Source organism: Varanus komodoensis, unplaced genomic scaffold, assembly GCF_004798865.1.
Source record: "Varanus komodoensis strain SLA01 unplaced genomic scaffold, ASM479886v1 scaffold27, whole genome shotgun sequence".
Taxonomy (NCBI): domain Eukaryota; kingdom Metazoa; phylum Chordata; class Lepidosauria; order Squamata; family Varanidae; genus Varanus; species Varanus komodoensis.
This window is the reverse complement of record NW_025335701.1, coordinates 7,170,459-7,187,513: the sequence shown is the minus strand read 5'-3', so window position 1 is coordinate 7,187,513 and position 17,055 is coordinate 7,170,459. Positions and strand designations below refer to the sequence as shown.

General features: G+C 41.5%; 1 protein-coding gene across 1 annotated transcript in view; it reads right to left on the bottom strand.

Annotated features, from left to right (window-relative positions):
* Positions 1-17,055, bottom strand: part of PLCG2 (phospholipase C gamma 2) — a 78,976-nt gene that overhangs the window by 10,057 nt on the left and 51,864 nt on the right. Inside the window, exons 17-26 of the mRNA XM_044433903.1 lie at positions 16,541-16,741; positions 14,582-14,701; positions 12,296-12,476; positions 10,943-11,011; positions 10,608-10,717; positions 9,573-9,669; positions 8,617-8,683; positions 7,339-7,496; positions 5,724-5,826; positions 4,109-4,378 (exon numbers count right to left, since the gene is read on the bottom strand). Coding sequence (XP_044289838.1) covers positions 4,109-4,378; positions 5,724-5,826; positions 7,339-7,496; positions 8,617-8,683; positions 9,573-9,669; positions 10,608-10,717; positions 10,943-11,011; positions 12,296-12,476; positions 14,582-14,701; positions 16,541-16,741 — 1,376 coding nt within the window. The remainder of the gene's footprint in view (positions 1-4,108; positions 4,379-5,723; positions 5,827-7,338; positions 7,497-8,616; positions 8,684-9,572; positions 9,670-10,607; positions 10,718-10,942; positions 11,012-12,295; positions 12,477-14,581; positions 14,702-16,540; positions 16,742-17,055) is intronic.

The window sequence follows — 17,055 nt, the reverse complement described above, 5'->3', positions numbered from 1 at the left end:
CTTCAGTATCTGGCCTTCTAAAGAGCAGTCAGGGTTGATCTCCTCTAAGATTGACCGGTTTGGTCTCCTTGCAGTCCAAGGGACTAGCAGGAGTCTCCCTCCAGCACCACAATTCAAAGGCCTCAATTCTTCGGCACTCAGCCTTCCTTATGGTCCAGCTTTCACAGCCATACATTGCAACTGGGAAAACAATAGCCTTAACTATACGCACTTTTGTTGGCAAGGTGATGTCTCTGCTTTTTAGTGTGCTGCCTAGATTTGCCATAGCTTTTCTTCCAAGAAGCAAGCGTCTTTCAATTTCTTGGCTGCAGTCACCATGATCATGGAGCCCAAGAAAATAATGGAGCCCTACCTCCATTTCTTCCCCATCTATTTGCCAGGAAGTGAGAGGACCGGATGCCATGATCTTAGTTTTCTTAATGTTGAGTTTCAAGCCAACTTTTGCACTCTCCTCCTTCACCCGCATCAAGAGGCTCTTTACTTCCTCCTCACTTTCTGCCATTAGAGTGGCATCGTGTGCATATCTGAGGTTGCTGATATTTCTCCCAGCAATCTTAATTCTGACTTGTGATTCATCTAGCCTGGTCTTTCGCATGATGTACTCTGCATACAAGGGTGACAGTATACAGTTCTGTCGAACTCCTTTCTCAATTTTGAACCAATCAGTGGTTCCGTCTCCAGTTCTCACTGTTTCTTCTTGACCTGCACACAGGTTTCTCAAGAAACAAATAAGATGGTCTGGTACTCTCATCTCTTTAAGAACTTGCCACAATTTGTTGTGATCCACACAATCAAAGGCTTTGGCATAGTCAATGAAGCAGAAGTAGATGATTTCTGGAACTCCCTAGCTTTCTCCATGATCCAGCGTATGTTGGCAATTTGATCTCTAGTTCCTCTGACTCTTCGAAATCCTGCCTGTACTTCTGGTAGTTCTCGGTCCACATACTGCTGGAGCCTAGCTTGTAGGATTTTGAGCATAACTTTGCTAGCATGTGAAATGAGCGCAATGGTGCAGTAGTTTGAACATTCTTTGGCATTGCCCTTCTTTGGGATGGGAATGTAAACTGACCTTTTCCAATCCTGTGGCCACTGCTGAGTTTTCCAAATTTGCTGGCATATTGAGTGTAGCACTTTTACTGCATCATCTTTTAGGATTTTGAATAGCACAGCTGGGATATTGTTGCCTCCACTAGCTTTGTTGTTGCTCAGACTTCCTAAGGCCCATTTGACCTCACATTCCAGGATGTCTGGCTCGAGGTCAGACACCACCCCATCATGCTTATCAGGGATGTTAAGGTCTTTCTTGTATAGTTCCTCGGTGTAATCTTGCCACCTCTTCTTAATCTCTTCTGCCTCTGTTAGGTCTCTGCCATTTTTGTCCTTTATCATGCCCATCTTTGCATGAAATGTTCCCTTCATATCTTCAATGTATCCTACCTACAATATCTATATCTGAGTCTTATCCATTGCTCAGTAAGTTGCATAGTTCTTCCTTCTGGCATGACCTACAGTCAGTGCAAACATACTGACAGACAGCATTTCTCCAATCCACATAGCTCAATAGTGACCGCTCTGTAGGATTTCAGGGAGAAGCTTGCAATCATCACCCAATATATCATCTGTTTCTATGTAAATTAGTCCGTTGGATCATTTCGCAAATATAAATATTTACACTTAACCTATCAAACAAAGACATTTCATGAGAGTGAATACTTCATTCTGCTCAAACTGTGCTTTATGGCATTTCATTGTTTGCTATTTTGTTTTTGTGAAGATGTGAGTACAATGAGCCAAGGCAGCATAAATCAGAAAGGACAAGTACTTGGAAGAAGAAAAAAGACAACAATGTGAAAACGTTCTTAAATTATTTACTTTTTCATTGCACCTTTCCCTCCACTCTATATCGACATACTTTACCCTCAGAAATTTGTATTATCTTCTGGTTGTAAAAATGACACTATTATGTTACTAAACCGTCCCACTGATTTTAGTAAGAATTCATTTTAATCAAACCTAGCCCTAAGATTAAAAAAAAGGTAAGGAAAGTGTGCAGAATGTAAACAAAGTAACAAAAAGATGCATGGGTAGTTCTAACAATAAAACAATGTAAATATTGCTCTATTTAGCTGTAAATTAGCATGGCTTAGTGGTCAGATTTGCACAATGGTTTGGAAAATACAAGAAATAGTACGAATGCAAAGCTTGCTTTAAAGCAACAACTTAAACTAAGCTTTTTTCTTGCTGATTTAAATTACAATTTTAAACTTTAAACAGCCTAATATCAATTAGCCCTTATAAGAATTTAAAAGATACCCATACACATATGCACTCTTGCATGGATGGCTACCCATCTAAAGAGCTTTCCATTTAAAGAAGAATCTACCTCCCAGTGAAATGACAAAAATGTTGACCCATCTTTTTGGGATGTTAATGGAAATGCTTGTAAGCAATACTTTTGATAAATCAAGCATGCAAATTTAGATGTGCCAAAGCTTCTGTTCACTTTAGTCTCAGTAAGAAATGTCTGAGAAATCGACAGTATTTGGATTTCAATAAACCTGGTTTGCAGATTCCCATAGCAGACCAACTTCTCCCAAATCACACAGATTCCATGGACTTTTCACTTCAGGGGTGGTGGTGGGGGGGTGTTAATTTGCATTGGCATAAGTGCACATTTGAGAAAGGAGGTCAGCAAGGCTGTATACTGTCACCCTGCCTATTTAACTTATATGCAGAGCACATCATGAGAAAGGTGAGGCTAGATGAATCACCAGTTGGAATTAAGATTGCTGGGAGAAATATCAACAACCGCAGATATGCAGATGATACCACTCTCATGGCAGAAAGTGAAGAGGAAGTAAAGAGCCTCTTGAAGCGGGTGAAAAAGGAGAGCGCAAAAGTTGGCTTGAAACTCAACATTAAGAAAACTAAGATCATGGCATCCGGTCCTCTCACTTTCTGGCAAATAGATGGGGAAGAAATGGAGGTAGTGACAGGTTTTATTTTCCTGGACTCCAAGATCACCGCAGACGGAGACTGCAGCCAAGAAATTAAAAGATGCTTGCTCCTCAGGAGGAAAGGTATGGCAAATCTAGACAGCATACTAAAAAGCAGAGACACCACCCTGCCAACAAAAGTGCGTATAGTCAAGGCTATGGTTTTCCCAATTGCAATGTATGGCTGTGAAAGCTGGATCATAAGGAAGACTGAGCGCTGAAGAATTGAGGCCTTTGAATTGTGGTGCTGGAGGAGACTCCTGCAAGTCCTGTGGACCGCAAGGCGATCAAATTGGTCAGTCCTAGAGGAGATCAACCCTGACTGTTCTTTAGAAGGCCAGATACTGAAGATGAAATGCAAATACTTTGGCCACCTAATGAGAAGGAAGGACTCCCTGGAGAAGAGCCTAATGCTGGGAACAATTGAAGGCAAAAGAATGAAGGGACGGCAGAGGATGAGGTGGCTGGATGGAGTCACTGAAGCAGGGGTGTGAGCTTAAGTGGACTCCGGGGGATGGTGGTGGACAGGAGAGCCTGGAGGAATGTTGTCCATGGGGTCGTGATGGGTCGGACACAACTCTGTGACTAACAACAGCAACAACAACAACAAAGTGCACATTAATGGTAATGCAGAGTTGTGCAAATGTGCTAATCCAATTAGTTTGTGTGAATTAGTGGTAATGTGTGTTTGCTAAATAGAAAGCAATTCTATATTTAAAAAGCAGATTTCATCAATGAGCAGATGATGAAATAGAAGACCCTTACACTCTACAAATCATGAATGGTCTGCACACACACACACATATATGTGCATACCTAGTCCTAGTGTAACTCCTATTTTAAAACTTCATGGAACTATATTGTACCAAAAATACCATGAAAAAACAAGTTTCTCGCTCAGAACTGCTTTTTCTGCTTTCACATACGAAACTTAATTTATACTTAAATTAGCCTAAAGTGCTCATGAAAAGCAGATGTTCACTCTATTGGTCTTCCAGCATTAACAATATTTAAATACTTTCTAAATCTAAAAGGTTATTCTCACATGATAAGAAAGTCGCAGACTTGTCCACTCTTGTTAACAAGGCTACCATGAAAGGAACGGGATGCTTACTGATTTAAATGAGGGAAAGAATGGGGAAGGCTCAGCACTTCCATAAAGAAATTCTTACCTGGTGTCTGGAAATTAAGAGCCACCATCTGCGAGCCACAAAACCAAAAGCGGAAGGGATCATAATTCGAGGAGTCCACCCTTTGCCCTTTTGGATATATCCGCGTCAGTCCCTTCTGATTGTATTTTAGTAGATCAGTGGGCTTCTGCTTGACTATGCTTTCCGCCTTGGTCTCCACAAAGGAACGGATTTCTTTGAAATTGGGATTTTCTACAAAAAAGCAGAGTTGGGAAGGAGCTGCTAGTTAATATACGTTTCCACTGATGTGTTGTGTTGTCAACTGCAAAGCTGAAATAATCCCATGCTTAAGAATGTTTTCTCAGCTGCTGAAACTGTTCTGCCCAGTCTGTTGGGTCACACTGTCCACTGATCGAGCGACGAATGTGATAGAGCTCTTCTGGAATGTTTCATGCACATCTCTTGAGCAACACAGCTACACATGCAGTAATGCATACAGGTAAATAGGAGATCCTTTAAATGGATTAGAACAGTTTTAGAAAAGTGTTTTAGCCGTGGTTTGGTGCTCTATACAGTAGTCCCCCGAAAATCCTAAAGCACCCACAAATTGTGAAAAGCCACGAATTTGGTGCTGGCGATGGGCGCCGGGTGCCGGCCGCCAAGGCAGTGCAGGCGGAAGGCGCGGGATGGGCCGGGCCGGGGGTGGCACACACAGAGATTATTTTTTCCGAGCGAGTCCAAACTCGGAGGAAACAATCTCCTTGCGAGTAAGCCACTGCACAGCGAGGTGCCGGCTTACTCACAAGGAGATTGGCTTGGACTCGCTTGGAGAAAAATTCTGCGAAAGACTGAGGCCGTGAACGCTGAACTGCGACTTCACGGGGGTATACTATAAATCATTTGTCAGAGAATTCCTTAACAACCTACACCACTGAATAGGAGAGTTCTGCTCAGAAGCCCCAAGGAAGACCTGTGAGCTGAAGAATCCATGCAGGGGAACTATCCCAATAGGAGAAAGACTGGGCAGCAAATGGTCAGGCTCCAACAGAACAACTTGAAAGGTGATGAGGCTGCTTCACTCTTTCCTGCCCTGGAATTAGGCACCTAACCTGCAGCATGGCTTCAGTTCTGGGCCTCTGTCCAAAATGCCACAGTCTCTGCTTCACTGGGGCTGGAGCTGGGAGATGAGGTTAGTTAAAGTTGCAGTTCTTCCCACTCTCTGACATTCACAAACAGGGCACTTCCCCAGGGGGTAGTCTCAAGGCCACTGGCCTCCATCAACTCCCCTCAATTCCATCAAATACTAGGACCATGAACAGTCCTCAAGACCCATCTAGTTTTGAGCCAGGAAGGTTATGTAATGTGGCTGGTGAGGTACCTGCTTTGGTGCAGCAAAAGAGAGGGCCCTGTCTCATGTCCGAGCCTGTCATGCTTTCAACATAGGAGCAGTCAGATATCTAAGTATCATAGCCCAGAAGTAGTTTGCCTATTTTAAAGAATATAACTATCCTTTCTAAAAACTGCAATCAACAAGCTGCTGATCATTTCTAGCAACCAGCAAATAAAAAGTCAAAATGCGTAATAACAAACAGATTACCTAGATTATCCTTGGTTTTGCTTGTGGGTATGCAGTAGATTACCAAATCAGATAATTCCATGGCTATTAACTGCTTCTTTTCCCAGTATGTTCTGATATTTGCCTATATGCAGATGTTATAAGAAGAAAAACTCATTAGTTGGCTATATATGACTGTACCAGTACCATTCAACTGGTGTCAAAGTAACAGAAAATTGTGTCATTAATCTTTATGCTGCAATTTTAGAGTTACCTCTAAGGAGTTCGGCAAGGGTGTATACTGTCGCCCTGCCTTTTTAACTTATATGCAGAGCACATCATGAGAAAGGTGGGGATAGATGAATCACAGGTTGAAATTAAAGTTGCTGAGAAAAATATCAACAACCTCAGATATGCAGATGATACCACTCTAACGGCAGAAAGTGAAGAGGAACTAAAGACCCTCTTGATGCAGGTGAAGGAGGAGAACACAAAAGTTGGCTTGAAACTCAACATTAAGAAAACTAAGATCATGGCATCCGGTCCTATCACTTCCTGGCAAATAGATGGGGAAGAAATGGAGGTAGTGACAGATTTTATTTTCCTGGGCTCCAAGATCACCACAGATGGGGACTACAGCCAAGAAATTAAAAGACGCTTGCTCCTGGGGAGGAGAGCTATGGCAAATTTAGACAGCATACTGAAAAGCAGAGACATCACCCTGCAAACAAAAGTGCGTATAGTCAAGGCTATGGTTTTCCCAGTTGCAATGTATGACTGTGAAAGCTGGACCATAAGGAAGGCTGAGCGCAGAAGAATTGAGGCCTTTGAATTCTGGTGCTGGAGGAGACTTCTGCGAGTCCCTTGGACCGCAAGGCAATCAAACCGGTCAGTCCTAGAGGAGATCAACCCTGACTGCTCTTTAGAAGGCCAGATACTGAAGATGAAACTCAAATACTTTGGCCACCTAATGAGAAGAAACGACTCCCTGGAGAAGAGCCTGATGCTGGGAACAATAGATGGCAAAAGAAGAAGGGGATGGCAGAGGATGAGGTGGCTGGACAGAGTCATTGAAGCAGTTGGTGTGAGCCTGAGTGGACTCCGGAGGATGGTGGAGGACAGGAACACTTGGAGGAATGTTGTCCATGAGGTTGTGATGGGTCGGACATGACTTCGTGACTAACAACAACAACTACAAACTCAAGTTCTTAATTGCACTAAGATGGAGCAAGAATTGTTATTTACCAGAATATGAAACACACAACTGCAATTTCAAACAAAGCATTGACTCAAATTTAATAGAATGTACACGTTTTGGTGGTACTATTAAGATTTCAGATGACAAATCTAAACCTTTCAAAAATTCAAAAATGTCATGCTTTGATTTTATGAAAAACACACATTTTGCAACCAATTATAGTTTTGGAAGGCAGCAGGGAAATTAAGAGATAACACTTGCTTAATAGTCTCACGTGTATCTCACGGCAAGGATATATAAGGAGGGAAGGCCTCTCCCAAAGTCTATGGCTTTTTTTACAGGAAATTAAAGAGTCTTTGTTTGCAAGCTTGCTTGCAAGGGAGTAAGCTAGTGGATCTTCAAATCAAAACTCTTACTAGAATTAGCTACTGATTAGTTGAGTAGGAGCAAGATTTCTACCTCTTCAGCAGTTCTCCATGTGATCTCCCTGATGTTTTGATACCACTCAAACAGCTCTTCCACTTTGTCTGTGGCGAATTCAATGGGCAGATCAGTATTATTCTTGGGTTCCAGGACGAAGACAAAATCTTTCCCATATTTTCCCTGTGACATTTTTGCTGTTGGGAATCGAAAACAGTAAAAGCTCAATATGTGCAGCATAAGATCCTCTTGCCATCTTACAACACACACTGAGCCCAAGTTTCTGCAAGAAAATTCGCAATCTCGTGGTCATTTTATTCTAGGTAATAAAATGCACGCAGTTTTCCAGAGTTCGTATATTTTCCCAGCAATGGTTTATTTATTTTCTGAGTGGTAGAATGCACTCTCTGCTTGCAGAAGGGCCAAGCCTCAATGCCTAGGATCTCTAGAAAGGCCTCAAAAAGATTCCTGACAGCCTTGACAGATGCTGCCAGTGCTGAGGTAGATGAGCAAATGGTGTGACTTAGGGTAAGGCAGCTTTCTATTACTATTGTCACTGTTCTGCCAAATACGTTAGCAAGTGCATCACATGTGGAATATTGCTTCTCCCTTACTCCACAATTTGATGATACAACCCCTTTCTCAGATTATTTTTGTCCACATTTTCAAATTTCATTTAGTGAGCATGTCCCTCTTCTTTCTACAGGAGTGCTCATCTAGCTACCTTTGCAGTGGCAAAAAGCAACAATACCAGTTTCATTCCTTGGATTATAGCTTTATTCTTTTAAATTTGAGGTCCCATGCTATCCATCCAGCCATTTCCTCATACCACAAAGGAAGCTTTGTTCCTCCAACAATTATACCTGGACATGGAAATCTTACCGCCCTTGAAAGAGAACTTAGCATTTGAAGATTAAAATACAGCTGAGGCAGGATTCTGATGGATAATGCAGGAAAAACCCCAAAGCTTAAAAGCCAAGTAACTCAGCAAATGCAATACTGTGCGTGCTTAAACGCCTAAAGTTTTAAGAAGTTTTTTAGGGAAAGGTTTGGTGTTGTAAGACCTTTTTCTGACTAAACATACATAGAATTGCATCATGAGATTTTATAACACAGGGTTATATCTGGTGGGGTTTCCAACATTCCATTCCTTTCTATATTTGTGTGTTATATACATTTATATTGACTCTACATGAGACATAAATTGGATACAACGTATCTAATCCCTAAGGAAATTTTACTGATTGTTTTCTTTTCATATCAAAACCTGTTTTCCTTGAACACAAGCGACACACAGACAGTCAGAGGGCTACATACCAACATTATACATATTGAGGTCCAAAATACCCCGGCATAATGATCCTAAAGGGTTATCTTCAATTATCTGCAATTAAAATATATGCATTTGAAAACAATCATTTTACCCATTTGATGCATCACAAAATGGGCAATACATAAAGCTAGTTGCCATATATTCATTAAAACTTCAAGAACAATATTTAAAAATAGCCATTTTAAATGTGTGATTTATTCACAATTTACTTAATTTTGTTCCATTTTAAAAGCTTCTTCCTCACTAAGAGCCTGTCGTCATCAGTCTGAATGTGCCTGAAGACCACAGTGTGGTAGCATAATCTGCCCTATTATCTGATCAATTGCAAGGCAGCCTGGCCGCTCTGTGCATTTCCAAGTAAATGCAACCAGCCTGGAATAAAGTCTTTTCTGTTCCTCTTATTTTGAAAGAAGACAAATAAACTCATTCTCATTCCACCTGACCATTTCCACAGCATCCTCTCTGTTCTTTGTTTAACAAAACTTAGCTTCCCACCTCCTCTGCCCTCTCTAACATAGTACAGGGTCGTAAACTAATCAATCACTCTTCTCTTCTGTAAAAAAAGTGGCAAAATTAAAACTTCACTCATAGTATCTGCGAGAGAGCTAACATTCCCTCTGCAAAGATGAAAAAGGGGAGGCTTCATGGCTCATGGCTCACTTGCTTTGCATACAGAAGGTCCTAAACCGAATCCTGCATCTTCAGGTGGGGTGAAAGCTCCTGCCTGAAAGCCTGAAGACATGCTACCAACCAGCATTGACAACGCAGGGTAGGCAGATCCATGAACTGATGCAATACAGAGAACTTTATTAGGGTCTTATACCAACATTTCCAGGTTCATCAGGCACTCATGTACGTGTAATATCCATGTTACAATATAGTTACTAGAATAGGATCTCTATTAGTTATTAGAACAGTTATTTGAATAGGATCTTCCAACCTGTTTCTCAAGCTCTTCCATGCTATCAGTTGACATATCTTCAACATAATTAGATGGAAAATAGTACTGAACTTTGCATCCATAATCTCCTTTCCACCTGATAAATCAAAAGAACAGTAAGTCGTGAGAGTAAAAAAAATCAGCAAAATACAAAGTGCCAATTGCATAAGCATCAAGGAGCTGACCATATGTTCTCAACTAGATTTCAAAACTAATTATTTGAAAAGGCTTTAGACCACTTCTAACCAGCATAACACATAATCACAGTAAGCATACTTACAATGCTAAAATATATATTTTCTATAGAAGTAAAACACTTTCCCCAACCCAAATTGAGCAATATTATGGGAATACAATTTGTAGATGAATCTGAACTGAAGTATGTATTAAGAGGATACTTACATACTTTTATCCTTAAAAATACAACTTCAAGGGAACTGTGGTCAGTGAAATGAAATGAATCGCTGCATTCAAACTACTCAGTGACTGCAATTTTAAAATATGCCAACCCAGTTTTCCAGGAGGTGGACACACCAAAACAAGAGACTGTTTGGCTACTACCAGAAGCAAAAAAGCTCTCTCAGAGAATCAGACAAAGACTGCTTACCGACTAGCACCCTTTCGAATGGATGTCCTGCAGCTACCATTGAGGTGCCTTCAAAACAAAGGCTCACTCTTCAGAAGCCTCTATTTGAAGCATTTTTGAAAGAGATATAATCATACCATCTCACTTTGCCCCTGAAAAAAGTATGGGAGGAAGCACTGACATACACCCTCACCCTAACTCAAAGAAACGCTGCAAAATAGTGCTAAGATAAGTAATGGAACTAACCAGAGAGATATCTAAATCCCGTATTTTTCAATTTACCATCATCCTTGGGTCCAGGAAAATTTTTCAGCCTTCCTGAAGTGTACAAAAAGTGTACAAGACTGAATCCCAAAGCCATATAGTGAAACCTGACTCTTGCAGCTTCATGCTTGATCTGCACCAAAAACTTCAACAAAAATTACAAAAAGTAAGAACTCTCTTCTTACCAGCCACCAGTTTCCTTTGAGACATTATGAATTAAGGCCCCACGGCAAAAAGTCAGCTCATCTTCTCTTTTAGCTTGGTAGTCATACAAGGCTTTAACCGTTCTCTGGGGCTTCAACAGAAAGACATGGAAAGGGCTACAGATCAAAATGATTGCTGAATTCTCAGAAACCATACAACAGGAACAAGGTCCTGAGACAATTTACCTAATGCATTTTATTTAAACTCAGTCGTTTCAATTTACTGCACAGGAAATTAAGATAAAGAATCTCAGTTTGCTTAGCTGTTCTCTCCCAGATCAAGATCAAGTATGAGTGATACTTTGGGAACAACTCACCACAGACGGTGTTATTTCAGTCGGCTCCACATACATCTTTACATCATATAATGAACTAGGGTCTTTCTCCTGAGATTGGAAAAGGAAGGCAAATTAATTCCATATGTGGAAAAAAAACCAGTGAAAGCTTTTGGTTAAATGTGACACTGTCTAAACAAATGTCAAATAAATGAACATTTTGTGGATTTCTTTCTTCCTCCCCACTACTGGATTTCCAAAAAAAAGTGTCAATGGGATTTTGGCAAAATTTTCTGCATTGTTTTTAATCTTTGAACTAAAAATTGGAGCATTCATACTGATTGACAAATTTAGTAATTACTTTAAAAGACTTCAGAACTGTAATTATAACCAACTTTGCCCTCCCCTCCCAGCTGAACAACCATTAGATGGGAAGCATAGAACAGGCAGCAAAGAAACAGCAAACTCTCTGCACTGCCATCTCTGGGAAAAGACAATGTTCAAACCTCTCCTACCCACCCTTAGTGATCCTGCTCCAAATCCCATGAGCTGGAAGGGGAGATTTAAACCTCCCCATTCCTAAGCAGTAAGATGTGCCTGTGTGGGGGCAGCATGTGCGGGTACAGACACATATGGCCATGTGTCAAAACATCATCTGGACCAGTTCACTGGCCCAAGGTGTAATTGTTTAGTTGCTACTCCATTACAGACCTGTAAAATGCACTTTACCGAAATTTTGCAGTTACCTACAACTTTATCTGCTTCGGGGTGTTATAAATGTATGAAGGTATGATCACCTAACCTGTGATTTCAAAGCCAGACAATGGCCCCCACTGCAGCTTACAAGAAGTTCTATTGTCAAGAGCATAATGCTCAACATTCGGTTAAGACTGAATGGGGAACAATGAAAGATGTTTGTGGTCAAGACGTTAGAGGACACATGACCCTCTGCAATGCTTCAGATCTCTTAATCACAGTTATAGAATCCTCCTTGCTTTACCTGCACCACTTCTAGGTGATCTCACCTTCTACCCCATCATCTCTAGCTTAGACAACAGTTTACTTGAGCATTCTATCTTGACCCATATTCTAAAGGCACATGGTACAGTTCCAGTGCTGACAAAAAGCAAATCAAATGTATAGGTTTCCTGGATAGAAGAGTATTCCTGGGAGCCATATTTAATTGATTAATTGTGTTGATTATCAAGATTCCAAAAAGCAGGCAGGCTAAAGCGTCTTTTAGGATACTTTTCCAGGGTAGGAAAAGGTTCTTAATTATACAATGCATTTCAGCAATTGACCTACATCAGCAAGTGCCCCATGCCCTACGCAGGGTTTTGGCGATCCATGCAACTGACTGATGGATGCACCTAGCTCACAGAGCTGAACACTTGCCATGCTGTAGCGGTCCAGCAGCTCCTCGGTCACGGGGTAGCGCAACTTCATTTTCCTGTACAACGGATGTTTCTCATAGTAGTTCACCAGTTCCACTAAACTCTCAAAATAGGCTGATGTGCCCAAGACAAAGAGGCGGCCTTCTTGCTTGATGCGGCAGTGCTTTACTTTCCCTTCAGCTCTGTGGAAGTAAAGAGGAGCGAGCTTGAAAAATGCCAACAAGTTTGCACATGGTAGGCATGTTGTGAGCAGAGCTGGCTAGACCCACGGTCAGACTAGATGGCCAGGGAGACCCCTTCTGACTCGCACTGTTTCTATATTTCTACATTTATCAACCTCTCAGGCTCTGAGGTGCCCTGGCAAGATCTTCCTATTTAGTTAAGTTTTGCAGAACACCATGGTTGTTCAGAGATGCTAAACGGAGTGTTCTTCCTTTACAAAGTCCTGAATCCTTTCCCAGTTTCTTCACTGTTCCTCACTAGCCAGGCTCACAGCCTCCCATACCACCACATGCACCACATTTACACTGCTTTGGTACCTTTCCTCTTGTCCACTCCACTGACTATACTGCTGTTGGTGCTGCAATGGCAGCAGCTGGGAGAGACACAATAATCCTTCCTAATTGGGTGCACAAAAGTCTGAACAAATTTGGATTGACACAGATTAAGTAGAACTATTTCCTAGCTTTCCTTGTGAGATCACTTTGAGAATCCTACTGACAGCCTTTATTCTATCTTGTTTTAAAGTTTGATGCCATAGGCAGTGAGGATGTTAGGAAGTATTTTTATTTAAGACATTTACAGCTACTATTCAAAGAAAATTCAAGATGGGTTATATTCAAATCAGACTTCAACAGTACAAATCTTCACTCTAAGTTTGTATATATTGCCTTAGTTTAATTAAAAATGCACTGTAGTCACTTATTTTTTCAAACACAAAAAGCACTGTGACACCTTAAACAGTAAGATTTAGTTATGTCTCTAATCTGTAAAAGTTTCCATTCACAATAGGCCTGCTTTGCTTGTATTCAGATATACCATATAGCCATGGTGCCTAGGATGGTTTCCCTGCTTCTTTCTTTCTCTTACAAGCGAATCCAGGTTTCCTGTGACATGTGAGCTCCGGGAACTGTAGCTTGCTAAAGTCAAGAGCAGGCAATTATCAGCAGGCTGCTTGACAGTAGGTGGGCAATCCAGTGAAAGCTGACAACCATAAACATGGCTCTTTGAAGAAAACTTTGCCTGAGCCAAGGCAAGACGACAACAACAACACAGCAAATGTGCCCAATAAACTCTCATAAGCAAGATCAGGCACAGTATATTAAACTTATGTCAATGCTAATATATTAAGGTATATATTTGCCAGCCCCAAAGTGATCTCTGAGAGTTTGATAACACAAATGTCCAGTGTAAGAACCGGAAGTTTCTAAAAATGCATAGATAACATAATCTTTAAAGAACTGCAGGCTTGGGACCTTCTCTAAGTGGTGGACATGGTGGGCATGTCGTGAGCGGAGCCGGCTGGAGCCAGGGGTCAGACTAGATGGCCCAGGAGACCCCTTCTGACTCGCTCTGTTTCTATGTTTCTAAGTGCTTATCCAAAATCACATTTCACAACTGAAACAGTTCTGGAAATGAATTGTCCAAACCCCATGGTTTCAGCCTACAAGGAATCTTCCACAGACTATGTTTTTGTCATGACTGGTATGATGCTCCTTGTTCTTTTACAACTTTTTAAAACTCTCACTTGACAAGTAGGAAAGGGAGGGAAGCAGTGCAGCTGTAAAGGCAGCACATTCCCATTTCATTTCCTAGCATCAGGTTCCAGGAGGACTGAATGAGGGTATCTAACAGCAGGGCCTTGGAGCCTCTGAGCACGGTCAGGCAGAGGGAGCTATTAGCCTGACTTTTTGGTCTTCTACAGCACAGAACAGATAATGGTCAGGGAAAGGGACTGATGGGGGTGCAGCTCATCAGACCAGCCTGACCAGGTGATCTGGCCTTGCATACCTGTTGCTTCAGGCTTTGATCCTCTCCATGGGGAGAGACCCCCAGCTGCCTCATACCACTTTCCCTGGACTCCTGCTTCTTGAAACTTTGCCATCTGATGGGCCTTGACCATTTACCGACTCCCAGCTCCTCTGATCTTCCAGAACTTTTGCCTGATGTGAACTGTGTACTCACCTCTGGTTTGCCTGGTCTGGCCCTGCAGGGTCCCAACACCTAGAAATTATCAGGTCGCCCTGTGTGCTGAGTCATGCTAGGGCAATAAAAGGTTGCCTCTCACCTAAAAGTCATGGCATAGGAATCAGGTTCCTCTCTCTTTCTTATCAAAAAGGCTCCATCCCTGGGAATTCGCATCAGCATATCTTCTGCTTCTCCTCGGCTCAGGTTACTGTAGTACCACCTACAAAAAAACAAAGAGAAGTGGACACAGAACTTGATCTGATCCCACTAAGTGAAGCAGTGGTGATAATATTGCATTTTCAGACATTAGTTGCTAAATCCTGCATTTACTTTCACCGTCACCCAAAATAAATGAGTTAATTCTAAATGTTGACTGGATTAGCATTTCTCACTCTCACATGGCATAAATCCAACAACAATAATGTTGTTATTGTTATAATAAACCAGATGCTAAATAAAAGTGAGATGGTTGGTAGAAAAGCACATATGCGATTGGAAGGACAGGGACATCCTCATGACTAACACTGCCATACACAGTGGGAACATATTGCTAAGGTGGGGGGGGGGGGTAGAGAGAATCCCAAACCACACCACCCTACACCCCGATTTTAAGAGGGCAATTTACAGTTGGTTCCTTCTAGGACTGCTACTGACTAGATAGCCAAATCAGATATGAGAATGGCAGAGCCAGGTCTATGCCAATTACATATAAAGTCAATTCGATTTTTAAAGCAAAGAGGGGCTTGGGTGGGGAAGCTCCCTGTGACATGCACTGCCCCAGTCCACTGTCTCACAGCAGACTGCCTAGAGATAAACTGTGAGGGAGTGTGGGTTCAGAAAATCCATGCTTCAACATTTGGGGTTTTTTTACCTTACTGTAACCACACACAATTTTAACCTGGATAGGAAACTCCTTATGTGGGTTAAGCTTCCCTATCCAGATGCTTCTTTTCCTACATTTGCCTACCCATCACACAGGAAGGAGAAACAGAAAAGCTTCCATGGGTTTTCCTTTCTTTTGCTAACTCCTACACTAGGGCAAGGACTTTTTTTGTGTGGGGAGGGAGGCAATGGGTATCCACACACAGAGGACTCAATCAAGATCATGGCCTCATGTACTTAGATGTTTTTTTAAAGTTAGGCTTAGCTAAATGTCACACACTTAACACAGTATGCCATTTAGCCCTCGGTTTTATTTTATACATGATACAAGCAAGCTTGGAATTAGATTAATACCACTTTTGGAGTCCAGTTTGGCCTTGAAAAATATGAGGAACAGTGAATTACATGCCAGTCTTGTCTGCCCCTCTCCGCTATGCCCTGAGCAGCCATCACTGTTAGAGTCTCCTCCAGCTATGAAAAATTAATTGAACTGCTGCAGAAAGGAGAAAATCTGCTCTCTCAACCCCTCGAACAAGAGGAAGATAGGAGAGGCGTAATCTTATCTTGCTCTGGAGGAGCATCCAGATGGATGGATGGATGGAAGGTTAGCCCTCATATCTGAAGATTTAACTCAGTTACTTTAGCATAGCCTAACATCTAAGTACATGAAGAAGGAAACAAACGTTAAGAACTTGAGCAAAGAAAGAACTCGCCTGCAATGTAATTTTTACTTTTTATTGTACAACAAAAACCTACAGAAAAATGAGCAGGCTTTCCTATGGTAAAAGAAAAATCTCTTGTGCTACTTGAATGGCAGCCTCCAATTACTATTCCAAGCTGCAGCAAGCAATTTCAAAAACCCACCAAGGTGTACTTTAAAGCCAGTGAAAGCAGCAAAGGGATGCAGAGTAAGAGCATCCCATCCCCTTTCTACCTTGAACTGCTCTTTGAAAACTCTTGGTTTTCCAACAGGGTGAAAACAATACCTTTCTAGACTTCTAAAGCCAAAATGCATGCTCAATACATAATTGCTGAAATTATGGTTGGTCAGGCTAGGTTTGTTGTTGTTCTTTTAGAACAAGTGCCCCATAATTCACAGTAGTTGTGACAAAAAGAAAACTTCAGTATTAAAATAGCATTTTACTCCACCCTAGAATTTCCTTTTGGCTGAACATACTTCTCTGATTCATGAGGCTTGGGGTTAGGCACAGGATCAGTCAACCGCAGTTCAAACTCTGCACAGCGCAAGTGTGCTTCTTTATAATGCTGGACTAGATCGCAGATGCTATCAAAGGTGAGGTTGTCTGTCAAGTAATACTTTACAGTATCTCCATCCGTTGAAGAACGGATACGGCAGTGCTGGACTCTACCAGATCTCCTAAAAACATGGAAAATAATGCACCAGTTATTTTTCTAAAACCACATTCATATACTTTTCCATTTTTTCTTGGTTATTCAGCCTGTGAATTGCAGAGGTGGGAAGGATGACTTTAAAAAACTCAGGCTGCCCACATTTGTAGGACTAGATCAAGAATTTACAGCATACTGACACGTATGTAAAAGTGTGACAGAATTTTCATTATTATAGCCAAGGATTTTGGCTGCAATCCACACAGGGTTTAAGACAGAAAACACCAGTCAAAATAAGTCATGGTATAAAGTTCACTTGCTTTTATAGGTTTTGGCAAGTCA